The 13485-nt window shown below is 35.7% G+C and overlaps 1 protein-coding gene across 6 annotated transcripts in view; it reads left to right on the top strand.

Moving 5' to 3' along the window:
- PACRG (parkin coregulated) overlaps positions 1 to 13485 on the top strand; it is a 246540-nt gene that overhangs the window by 199066 nt on the left and 33989 nt on the right. For 2 of the 6 annotated variants that reach the window (XM_053972981.1, XM_053972976.1), the window contains one exon: positions 2614 to 2661. The exons of the other annotated variants lie outside the window; for them this stretch is intronic. In XM_053972981.1, the coding sequence (XP_053828956.1) occupies positions 2614 to 2661 (48 nt within the window). The remainder of the gene's footprint in view (positions 1 to 2613; positions 2662 to 13485) is intronic. 6 annotated transcript variants of the gene reach the window in all.

The raw sequence follows: 13485 nt of genomic DNA, 5'->3' as shown, positions 1-13485 counted from the left end.
GTTTAATATCAGGGCATTGGTTGGGGGAGAGGGTTTGGCTTGCAATTTTCTGGGCTTTGGGGGGTATTTTGGAGAGAGATCACTATTTTGAGATAAAATCCAATTACATTAATTTTAAAAGCATTTTATTAGCACGTTTTTATCAATTATGGCTCAAATGTGATCTTTAGTTGCTTAAATTGAAAACTTAAGTTGCTAAATTAAAGCACATTCATTTGCTGCAAGTACTCATTTAGAAAAAAAGCAGCATGAATTAAAACCATATAAGTAAGGAATCGTTGTCTGACATAGGAAGCTCTTAAAATGTATTTCTGGAAGACATTGCTGACGATGCTGAAGTCAATAGAATTTTTTTTTTTTTCTTTGTTAAAGCAATGTGATTTCCTTCAAATTAAGCTGCATGGCACTAATCCTTATGAAAGTAAAGTAGCAGATTCCAGAACTATTCTTGCAAAGGGAAGAATGATTGCATTCTGATTTGCATTAATGTAAAAAAAAACACTACATGAGGAAGAAGTTAATCTCACTCCTATTAACACATCACCCATGAAAATGAAATCATGGCATTTGATCTTGCTCTCAGAGAATTCAGTGTATTGAGTTTAATAGAAAGTCAACCTCATCACAGCTAAGTCCAGCACTGGCCCTGCTACTCTAATTAGACTTCAACAATATTAGTTTCTTTTTTCCCTCGTCTTTTTACTTCATTTCCCTTGACTGGAGTGCAATTTCACCAAAATGTAGTAGACTAATCATTAACTGGCAGCAGCACAGAGACTGAAACTTTAAATTGACAATCACAGCAGTAGAATACCAGAAATTTATAGAAGCATAACCATTTCTTCTGCTGGGTGTGTGATAATTGTTTTTCTGCTCATTTACATCCGAAAGTAATTAAGCTCTACAACAAAACTATGTACTGTAGTATTGGTGCAAAGTCTGCTGTTTGGAGGTTATGCAGAAATTCCATGAAAACATCACATTGGGAACTGTTGTTCATTTGTATTGTCACTTCCTAAAAATTTGCAGAAACATACCCTTGAAAGAATTAGGTCACACAAAATGTGGCCTAAGGGCTTCTTCTTTCTGTTTTCCCCAGTGGAGTTCTGCAGCTGATGTGATAAAAACTGTTCTACATCAATAATTTTTTGAGTTTATGTTTCCTGAAAAATTTATTTGGCTTATGGAAATAAAGCAACTTTATCATTCAGTGGGAAAATTTCCTTGTCTTTCCTTCCAGACCTGATTTCTTGATACAAATGCAGTGGTGTTACAGTGTGTGTAAAGTTGTATAATCAAAATTGACAACTCTAATATCTTCTGAACCTTCTTTAGACAATTGTAGTTAAAACCATGCATTAAAAATGAATGTCATAGTAATGTAAGAAAATGATTACAGGAAGCTTTGCTTTCCCTGGATATTAAAACTTACATATAAACAAATACAACTTCAAAGTTGAGGAATTTTCTTTCTCATGACATTTTTTACTAAAGTCTCACAGTGTTTCATGGTCACATGTGCCTTTTGCTTTTAGAGGTGTAATGGATAGCTGTTGTTTTCTGGTGCTATTGATAATGTGAAAAAAACTACAAAATAACAACATAGCTAGTACTTTTCCTATTGAAAATAAGCTAATAATCACTGTAGTGGGCAGAGAAAAGCTAACTCCCTCTCTCATTTACTTTTCTGAAACTCATTGATTTACATGGTGAGGCATGGCTATTGCTGGCAGCAGTATTATACCCTTCATTTCTTAACACTTTGTATATGCTTGTTTCATTAGTTAGGAAATGCTTTGATATGAATAAACACTCTTTAGTCCTGATTTTGCAATCACTTACACATTTTTATGACAGTTTCCTGAGTCAGGCCTATATCTGCTTATGATACCAACCCAGCATTTTATATAGCACAAGCTTTATCTTATTGGGAAAATTTGCATGAATTTTTTTGAATTCTGCTTTCCGAAGATTTTCCTATATGTACTTAAATATTTTCTTTATCTTCCTGTATTTTGTCCTCTTTTTTGATTTCATATATTTTGGGGATGTTTATTTTATGGCAATATCTCACTTAGCTTACAATAGTATAGATGATTCTAACATCTCATTTATGCTTGTTCACTTTGTCTTACGGTCATAGTTTTTCCTTGAATATTCAGAGGGATCTCATGTAAGTACAACAGAGAAAGACCATCTTTATATAATTTCTATAAATTGTGCACTACAACAATATCTTTAACTGGTATTAAAATATAAATAAATAGACAAGGAATAAGCTTTGGATCATTTATTATAAATGTAAAAACATAAACAGCCATAAATAAATGAAAATAGATTCAGAATAACCATCTGTTAGGAAGTTAGTTCAAGTCAAAACACTTAAAAATTGGCACTGTAGAGTGTATTCATGTAAATATGTATTTAGACATTTAAATATCTAGCCTCATGTACAGATGTTCTGATTCACTGCAGCCTTCATTTGGGAACTGCTAAAGGCTCAGGATCAACCCACTCAGGTAGCTGCTGAAAATTGGATTCAGGTGCTAAACTTTGTGTTTCTCTGAAATATTGGCACAAGTTCGTAGTCTAACAATAGGTCTGTCTCCACAGCTGCTTCCTTGCCACATCATAAGGCAGAGGTCACAAGAGCTTTTCTCTGTGAGTAAATAATTTGATAATTAGGTGAAATCTCCCTGATCATGAATGATGCAGATTTGAAACCACATAGTCTGGGCTTGTTTCGTGCTTCCTGGAAGGGTGCTTCATCACTAAGTTTTCAAACTATAAAAACTAAGGCAGTCATTTCTGCCCTTGCTATTTTTTTTTTTTTTTTTTTTTTTTTTTGCCTGCCTTAAAAACACCAGGCTTAATGGGCCATAAGGTTATTCTTTTCTGTAAATCTTTCCCACCCGCCCCCTCAACTCACATAACTTTTAAACTCATTGTCCAAATTCAGTCAAACTGAAAAAGGGGCAGAGCTTCTGGAAAAATGAGCGTCTGGGTAGGAGGAAGGGATTCAAATTCATGTCCTGGTGAGAGAACTGTCAGTAGGGTATGCAAGAGATACAAGGTGTCAAAACTTGCCTTAGCTCATATCCTCTATTAGCTGGTAGAACTCGTGGGAAACAAGTTGTGGTTGTAAAGAGGTGTAGTGCGAAATCAGCACACATCCATGGGAAACAGGCATCACTAGAGTTTCCTGACAAAACTTGCTTTTAAAGGAATCATTTGGTCTCACCCAGAAGGAATGGCAATAGCTATCTACCCAGGAAAGCTCCTGGGCTGTAGCTCCAGGCCAAATGCAAATATTTAAGTCTCAGAGAAAAAGTCTTCTGCTCCTTGTTCCCCACTGGTTACCTCTGTGAGACTCACTGATCAGCCCTTCACTCACTTGAACATTGCTCTTGGGAATCCAACTGCTACTATATGCTGAGAGGTAAATTTAATGCAGCCCTACCAAGTCTCCTGCAGAGCCCACAGGTATTAAGTGTTGCAATTCCTGACGTGGTCTAAATTTCTGTTCTGGCTGTAAAAGATTTATACCACAGCGTTGTCTTCTGCCCTGTGTCTAATTCTGCCTGTTTTCACAGTTGTCTTCTGTGAATGTGTGAAGTTAAGTCAGTCTGTTAGCTGAAAATTGTGAGTGCTATTATTGTTCCTCTCCTATAAAATCAAGTTTGTATCTTCTTGTGCCATTTCCCCTACAGAACTAGAACCATAACCCCAGTTTAAGCCATTCTGAGCTGCTAGATAGAGATAGATTACAAGGGCAAAGATATAATAATAAATATTAGCCTGACTTCTTCAATATCTTCTCAGGACTCAGTGACAGTGGTTATAATCTCTGCCAGACAACTATCAGCAGTTTCAGGAACTGTTGAGGCAGATGGCTGAGGCACTAGATCTGATAACAAGCATGCCTGAACTTACTGACTTTTCTGCATTTTTTGATATTAGGTAGAGAGGAAAGCTTATGCCTATGTAAAATGAGGATATTACAAAACCAGCAATACATTTCTGGGTTACACTTCTGGGTTTTTTTTGGGTTTTTTTGTTTGTTTTTTTTTTGGTTTTTTTTTTTTGTTGGGTTTTTTTTTTTTTTTTAATCTATACAATTAAATGAAAAGAGGACAGTAGAAGAGAAGAGGTCTCAAGCGCTGGGAGGCTGTTGGTACCTCTCTTCTCACAGACTGGTAACAGCTTCAGTTCAACTCCTCTATCTTATGAAGTCAATTCTTTAGCTGATACACACCTTCCTGTAAGAGCCCTGTGCTTGTGTTAATACAGTTGACATTCCATTCTAATAATTTCCCAAGCAGACTTGGAAGTAAGTAAGTAGGTAAGTAAGATTCGTACTTATAACTGTAAAGCAAAGATACTTGGTTCTAGTAACAGATGTGCAGATAAGCCTATCTACCCTTTCACCACGTTTTGCTACAGAATTACAGCAGAAAGTCAACAGGCTCAGATATAACATGTTAATTGGCATCCAGTGGGATAGTTCTAGTTACACTGTGGAATTATTATGCTAAACCATAATGCATGTATTCTTATGGTTAGAACCTTTATGAAGCATACTTCAGAAAATTAACTAGCCAAAGGAATGTCCTTGGCTTCCCTTCCTCCACTTTAAGCATTTGTTTGTCTTATACTTCTCCCATGTCCACATTCTTCTCCCTGGGACAAGAAATGTCGATTTTACTTATCAGTCAAGCACCCAATAAACTTTGGCCATGTTAGGACAAGTAATTCAGGAGGACCTTTCCAGATACCACCATCCAGTGATGACATTTCTTGGTGACTCATGAATTTTCCTCATATGATTTTATTGAGACTAATGTATGTTATTCTTTTTCCTTAAAATAACATCACTGTTTCCTTCAAAATCACCATTCTGCTCTAGCTGCTGTTGTCCAAAAATGCTCAGTGATATTTTTCTGATGCAGAATTTTCTCTTAATCTTGAGGTACTGCTTCCATGGGTACCAAGTCAGCAGCAGTGCAGCTGCAGAGTTGGGTCAGAGACCTGTAAACTCACTGCAGCCATTAGCATTAAACAACATAGAAGATGAAACAGCCATCTGTGGTCTGCTGGAGAAAAACTATAAAGGAATTTTATGAGATGTTACTTCTTTTCCTCTGAAGGCTGTCCCTATCCACTGAGCAATAAGCATTTCAGGAAAACTTCAAGAGAATATCACTCTTGAAATATTTCCCACTTAGATATTAGTCACACTGACTTCCAGGTTATCTTTGCAAGGTGTCCCAAATTTATCTAAAAACCTACTTAATGAATTTCCTTCATAGGAATGGACATTTCATTGTTATTAATGTAAAGCTGATTACAATGTGTGCATGTACTCTCAGATCACCCAAGTGTGAGAAAGCATATTTAAGTTGCCATGGAAGAATTTTCTTGACAGCTTTTTACTTTTGCACTTCATTATAATACATGAAAAATCAAACTTCAAATATTCAAACACGTTGTGCTCTGCTGTGCTATAGAGCTGTTTTCTTGGCTGTTTTAAAGCTCTAGGCCAGCCTGAGCTGACCAAGAGCATTCAGCCATATCACTTGCCTCTTCTCTTGTCTCTCCTCGCTGACCTGATGTGCATGTGTGTGTGTGTGTATGAGCTGTTTTCCTTTGGAGGCTGAGCAGCTGTAGGCTTGTCAGGCACCAGGGCTGGAAGGACTCTAACATGAATGAATGATGAATAGGGAATTAAGATTGTGGCTACAAGACATAGCATGCTTTAGCAATGTTAGAGAGACAAAAATGGTCATATTTTCCAGGATTGGCTGGAGAATGATAAATGACAAAAAACTCTCGTGCTTTAAAGTGGCAGGAAATCAGGATAGCAAATACTCAAATGACCACTGCAGAGGAGATGAGATTACTGTAACTACTTCACTCCCTATAGATACATGATATGTGCAGCAGTTTAGGACAAGCAACTACAAATTCACCTGAGAAGCAAAGGTATTTTTCTTTTTTTAAGCATGACTGTTTAGGTTCACTGCTTTTGTAATGAAGTGGAAGGATATTAAGAGAAGTATTACAAAATGAACCAGAAGTGCTGCATTGTTAGCAGTTGGAGGTTGTCACTGTTATGACACCTGTATGATCAGTGTTAACCAGGTTCCAAATCACAGTGCTCAGCATGTCATGTATCCTCCTTGTACACAGAAAAGCCACTTTTACTCCCATGTGTAGTTCCAGAACAGATGTTTAAAGGTCTTTTTTTCAACAACCTTAAGGCTTTATATGTTTCTGGATGATTGCAATTCTTCAGGTCTAAGCAATTCAAGAGAGAGCAGCAGTTTTCCCTATATATATTTATTATATATTAAAAGACACAAATATATGTTAATAAATATAAATATAAATTAATATAAGATATAATATATATGTATTATATTTATATATTTGAATGTATAAATATATATTTATATATTCATACATGACAATAATAAAATTGCGTCATGAACACTGGAAATCAGAAAAATATATTCTTCACTCTTACTCCTATTGCCAGGACCTTTGTTTTTTATTTTTATCAGAAAAAAATGCTATCTGGAATGGAAAAAACAAACTTTAGTTAATAGTTTTTACTGGAATATCTCCATTTTCTTAAAACTATGAAGGAAAGTAATAAAGTGTAATAAAATAAATATATGGGCTATATTAAAAATATTTTTCTTTTAAAATATTTTAACATATGTCAATACTAATTTTACCTTAAAAGACTGCTAATCATTTCCCATCCTATTGTTCTTATACGCACTTACTGTATGCAATTACTTCATTTTTACAAACAAATGTATTTAGGCCTCACTAAAATGCTTGTGTTTTAATAACACTGTGATCCCTTTGTGAAAACATTAGGAGTACATTTTAATAAACACGGCCTAGAGTCTGTGATATCTTTAGTGGCACAGTAAACGATTTAATATGAGATAGTAAAGAAAGTAATCTTATAAACATTGTATAAGTGGCAAAACAAAAGGTTTTGCTGTCTATTGCAAGAGTGTGCAAGTCTACAAAATCTTAATAAATGGTCTAAGTCAGGTTACTGACATGTAAATATCCTCTCTCACCTGGTACTTGTGTAATTTAGACAAGAGGATTGAGTGTTTTTCAACTAAGAGTCACTAATGAAATACTTGTTATTCACTTATCTTTTTTCACACTTAGTTCAGATTCCTAAAGCTCAAAAAAAAAAAAAAAATCGGTCTGAATGTGGTGTATGTGCAGTTTCTACAGTTTTTTCAAAAGGCTTCAACTTACTCAATTCAAAAGCCATGAATCTGCAGAAATACCACACCTAGGGGACACAATTTCCTTTCTCTTTCTTTCTCTTTTTATCTGTTTTGCATTCCTGTAAGACTACACATTATAATACATTTTAGTTGTATAAAAATTGGCTTTTTTCTGTTTGTTTGAAAAGCCGTTATGACTTGAAATTTATGCTTTTCTTAATGTAAAATGTATAGCTGTTAACTAGCTTTTGATAAGTATTTATTTTTATGTCCTTCATAAAAAGAAAACAAATTCACATCATGGGAAGGCTATTTTTTATCTATAATATGAATTAATTCAACTGGAAAAACAAAGGAAAAGTAATCAGAGTACCCAATTCATTTACATATATATATATATATATACACACACACACACATATATATATATACATATATATATAAGAAATATACAGACACACCAGAAGGAGATATCCTGATCCTTATAGTACTGATACCTGTGGAGCAGGATGTTCCTTTATGTCTGGCTTGAGAATAAAATAACACATTCCAGTTTCAGTGCTTGTTATCCTTTAAACTGCTTAAATTCTATCCTTGTCCTACAGCAATGAAAGAAATCTTGGCAAATCCACACAGTCATTCATAGCTTTCATCTCCTTGTCCTTTCTCAAATCACTGCTAAAACACCCTCTGTTGACTTCAGGCTCTTGCTTATTTAGCTTAATTAGGGAAGAGTGAAACTAGAAAACTGGCAGCTTTAGGCATAATCAGCAACCTATAGGCATATCTAACTGCTTGCTCCCATTATTTTGATGAGAAATTTTTAATGCATTGCCCTATTTTTATATGGTCACATTCCACAGAATCACAGAATATTTAGGGTTGGAAAGGGGATGACATAGTCCAACCCCTCCTGCCAAGGCAGGGTCACCCAGAGCAGGTGACCCAGGAATGTGTCCAGGTGGGTTTGGAATGTCTCCAGACAGGGAGACTCCATGGTGTCCTTTGTCAGCCTGTTCCAGCACTCTGCGAGCCTCAATGGAAAGAAGTTCTTCCTCATGATGAGGTGAAACCTTCCCTGACAAAAAAGGGCTCACCCTTCTGTCACAAAGCTAGGAAAGCAGTCACTGAAATCATTTACTTCTCTGTGCAATTTTTGATGGGCAAATAGACTGAATAGACTCCTTAAATGGTAATGATTTTGAATGGCAAAATTAGACACAACCGATTCCATTAGTACGTGGCAGGTGTACAAACATAGCAGCAGTTATTAACACAAAGTAATGGATTACTGAGCTTTTTGCTTGTGAAGAAAAACATAGGGTTCCCCCTTAAAAGCATTTTGTTTGCATTAATAAAAAACTTCCAATTAGTGGAAAGAGGATGGATTGCTAAGCATCTTGGATTTAAGTATGTGTGTAACTCAATGTCACAAATTAGCTGGTTTAGGATTGTGTTTCATATTGAACTCAGTGATCTTTGAAGCACTTGAGGACTTTCAGGTTTGTCACTTTGAATTACATTAAAAAATAAATTATGTTTATTCCACATACATGCAAAGATTTGTTTTTTCATGGTTTTAATGCCTTTTGCATTAATTATGCTATATTTGGATGAAAAATTAATGGGATGAACAAACATATTTCACATCAGTCCAGCAAAGCTATGCAAATTTTGCACACACAGACATGATTTCCAACCAAAAAAAAGTATTATTTACTTTGTACTATTTTATAGGCATCTAAAACAACTGGCAGAACATCAGATTCACATAACTGGTGCAACTCTTGTTGCATGTTAAGCATGATTTGTGACTAATATATTGTTTTGCAATAGTAAATGTTGTCCCAAGGCCAATGAGATATCAGCCTCCAAATTCCATTCCCCTGTTGAGCATACTATTTATCTAAGATTATTTAACTCTACTTTGTTTGATATTGATCTGTAGCACTAACATAGGCAAACTTCAAAGTCTGAATTAATTGGAGAAGTTTAAATACTTATAAAGGAAAAAATATTCGCTCATTTTTTACTGCATTGATATGTTTGCTAATAAATTTTGTTACAAAATCTGTGATTCCTTTTTCATTCATGTACTTCTATTAAAAAAAAACAAAGAGCAAAAAAAAAAAAATCCCAAAACCTGGGCTTAGAAAGGATTACTTGTGATACTGATAACATTTCCTGGAAATGGAAAAACTGCAATAACAGCTGCTGTGTTGGCTCATTTTCAGTTGGGTTTTTTGGTTTGTTTGGTTTAGATTTTTGTTGGGTTGTTGATTCTTGTTTTTTGGTTTTTTTTTTTTTTTACTCCAGCAATTTGCAAGTAGTTGCAGCTATCTCTAATAAGCTTACATCATTAGTAAAACATCATTTCCATGTTTCCTGTCCAATCACAGCACTTCCTCTACTTGCTGACTTGTTGAGTTTCTGAATAGCATTTATAGTAACAGTGCTTTCATTTTACTATAAATGCTTATTTGTGAAATAACTAAAAGGTGGCTGCATATGGAAGATAACTATAGGAAGAATCTATATTTTATGCTAAAGCAAAATGCCTTGAATGAGAATTAAGAAAATCTTTTCTAAGACATGATGAGCTGAAATGTCTCTATATTAGTATTCTTTTTAAATTCCAAGCATACATGCCTTCTTGGATTGAAATATTCTTCTACAATCTCTGTAGTACTGTAACATTGTAAAGTGATAAACACTCAACACTAGTGATGAAAAATAGAAGAGCCAAAGAAAGCAAGAGACAAGGAACTCAAATGTTGTTAGTGTCAAAAAATAGGTCTGTGCTTATTCAAAGATTTGGCCTTCTTAGGTTATATTAATACATTCAGCTTTAATGTTTTAAAGTGCTTTGAAATATATGTGTTAATTTCAGTGTTTAAAATTATGTTTCTTTCTTTCAAATCAGAGTGTTAATGAAATTTTATTAATTTTTCAGCAAAATTTGTGCCTCTTTCCCTGAAATAAGATTAAGCTTCCAAAGGCAGTGTTATATATGTAGTAATCTGTACTAGACCAAAAGTTTAGATTTATTTTGCATCAAAACAGATAATAATACTCCCTATGACATTTGTAACTCCAGCAAGTCCTCCTTCATGAAACACATGTTCATACTTAAGGAATAGCACTCTCCTCCATCACATTTGAAATGTCTGGTGAAAATCTCTGCCAACCCAAGGGGATTTCTGCACCCTTTCCCATTCTGGGATTACTCTGTGCTAAGCAACTGTAGATATTCCACCCTGAGCAACCTGGTCTAACCTTGGAAATGAGGCTGACTTAGAGCAGAGCACTTGGACCAGATGACTCCAGAGGTTCCTTCCAACAGAAAGTACTCTACGTGCTCTTCTTTCCAGCACTCTAGCTTTGGGACCAGCCTACTTGAGGCCAGTTTGCACTTTGTGTGTACATAATCTAGACTTCTCCTAAAGAACATTTAAAACTTATGTTCACATTGCTCTGAGCCTTCACAACGGGAACATGGGGTTCTCTGTCTGGGTTCCTAACAACCATAACTCAGAACCTCCTGGTGTCTCTTCCTTGCCCTGAGTGAAATGAATTGGAAATGTCCCACTGTTTCTTAGCAGACAGGAGGGGTTTAGACTCTTACCCTGTGACTTTTCACACACTTTCAATTAAATGAATAGGGAGACTGAACTACCTCATCCTTCCTGGAGCTGACAATTTCAAAGCAGAGTTCTGAGTCACAGTGATAGGAGTGGTGCAAAGGAGCCTTCCTCTCTCCCCACACTGACTCATCAGGGCTTTCATTTTCCACTCCAGTCAGGAAGCCAACACATTCTATGACAATTAAATTTATCCTAACAAGAAGACTGTGAAAGCTTAATTAAGCTCTGAACTGTGCCTGAGCAGTGAACTTACATGATGTGACCCCTGACATGGATGCATGTCAGTCTGTAGCTGAAATCAGCTTCCATTTATTTCTTGGTATTGGTGATGACTCCTAGAAGGAAAGAAAGCCCTGAAATTTTCCTCAGAAAGTTTTAATGCTAGTTTGTACTGCTTAACTGCATTTTTTTATGTGACAGGCTCAATCACATTACAGCTGGGATTTTTTATTTTGAAGTAACATTCAGGTTAGCATGTTGCATTCCTGTAGTCATTCTAATTGCTAAAAACAGGTGTTGGTTTGACTAGGGTGAACTGAGCCACTTAAAATGGATTTTTACCATAGTTATATTTTACCATGAATTAGTACTTTCATTGTCAACAATAAAAGTTGAGAATCATGGTTTGTGGCTGATACCTTCCATGACTTGGAAGTAATTTTACCTTTCAGCATCTTTGTTTTGCAAGACTCAAAAGGAAGGAATGATGCCTATCTTTCCAAGTAGTTCTATTGTTTTGTGTACCCCAAAAAAAAAAGAAAAAAAAAAAAAAGAAAAAAAAAAAAAAAGCCCACTCCAAACTGTTATACCGGAGCTCTTTGTTAACTAGTAGCACTTCAAAAATTTGTGCTAAGAATCATTTGTTCCAAGACAAGCTGAAATACACAAGTGTGACTATATACACAAAATCAGTAAAGAAACACTTTCATCAGTAAAGAAAAAGGAATTACATTTGAGTTACAATTTGATTTAAAATGTCCTGTAAACATGGGGCTGTCTTCACAGTCACTTCAGAAATTTCTTTTAAATGTTATTCCAATACTAAGTATTCCTCAGATATTTAACATTTGTGGAAAATCTAATATCCCAAGATCTATGACATCCCTGCAACAAGAGGTGTATCAAAAACCCTGCCTTTAGTTTGTGTAAAGTAGAACCTTTGGAACAATCACCACCAGGAGCAAGATCTGGTATCTGTGAAACACTTACAAGCAACATATTTAGGAGATTAAAAACTCCTCTTTATGAGATTCGGCCTGCCTTGAAGTGAAATCTAATAAAATAAAAGAATGTCTTGGACACTTTCAGGTGCTAACAAATGTCTAGAGTTCAGAATAGATCTGAGTGAGCTCTAAGGGTTGGTTTCCCTTTCTTGTCCACTCCAGGATGCCAAAAGTGCCATATCAGTGCATAGAGAGAAACTTGCTCATCCTTCTTTAAAGCAATAATATTTTATATTTGTGGCATTACCCTGCTGAAATTTTGAAATGAAATGGCATGGAATACAAATAACACCAGAATTTCTTTAATATCCGAAATAATGAATAGAAGCATGTCTAGACTCAAATACAAACCACCTTTTATAGCAAAATTCAAATCCTCCTCTGTTCCCTGCCAAATGCTGAGTTCAGTCCCTGAGGGCCTGAGCAGGGTTTCCTTGGCTACAGCAGCTGGCATTGGCAGGGCAGGGAGTGCCGCTCCTGGCCTTGGTGTGCCAGCTGATTTCATCAGCTAACACAGGTCTTGACAGGTGCAAAGACTTTCACTTCACTTTGAGCACCAGAAAACCTTTGCTGCATGGGTTTGGGAGATTGGGAACTAACCTTTTGATCCAAGAAGGGCTGCCATCAGGGATCCTGATTGTAATCCTCTAGATCTCTCAGTAATCATTCAATGCATTTCTTCTAAACATAGAAATAACATTTGTTCTGAAATGAGTTCTTGGTGCATGCTGAATTTGCCAGACATTTCACTTTGAGTCAAAAATATGACAAATGTGCTTCCTAGCATTTTCATCTTGATTTATTCTTCCTCACAAAGGACAACTTCATAAAGAGTTTGAATCAGATCCATGTTCACACTTTACATATGCAACATTTTTATGGCTGACAAAGCTGGCTTCTCAGGCAAACTAACTTGGAAACAGTCAAACCAGAGAAGGGCATACTGACACCCCTTTACTTCAATGGCTATGTTTTCCAAATAATCATCATTATTATTATGAGTAGATATTTACCCTTAGGTGCATTGGGCAGATCATTCTGACTCACCCATTTAATGGATGTTGTCCTCTTGGGCTAATAATAATAATTTTTGTATGAAAGCTTTGCTAATTCCCATAAATAGATAGGACGGCCATTTTAGTACTTACCAGGTGACATTGATGCTGACATAACCTTTCTAGTACTGTTGGTTGTAGCTTATGTCATGACACTGGTGTGAATTATGGCTGTCTTGAGGATGCAAACCTTCATAAAACACAGATGGTCTGTAGGAAAAAAATTGTAATGACGGTCTGCACATCACACATTCAGTCTTCCCTTGCAGACTCTTTCCTTTATCATTGCCTCATACTCTTA

Source organism: Vidua macroura, chromosome 3 (genome assembly GCF_024509145.1).
Source record: "Vidua macroura isolate BioBank_ID:100142 chromosome 3, ASM2450914v1, whole genome shotgun sequence".
Lineage (NCBI taxonomy): Eukaryota > Metazoa > Chordata > Aves > Passeriformes > Viduidae > Vidua > Vidua macroura.
The sequence above is the reverse complement of the archived record's forward strand: the minus strand, read 5'-3'. Positions and strand labels throughout refer to the sequence as shown.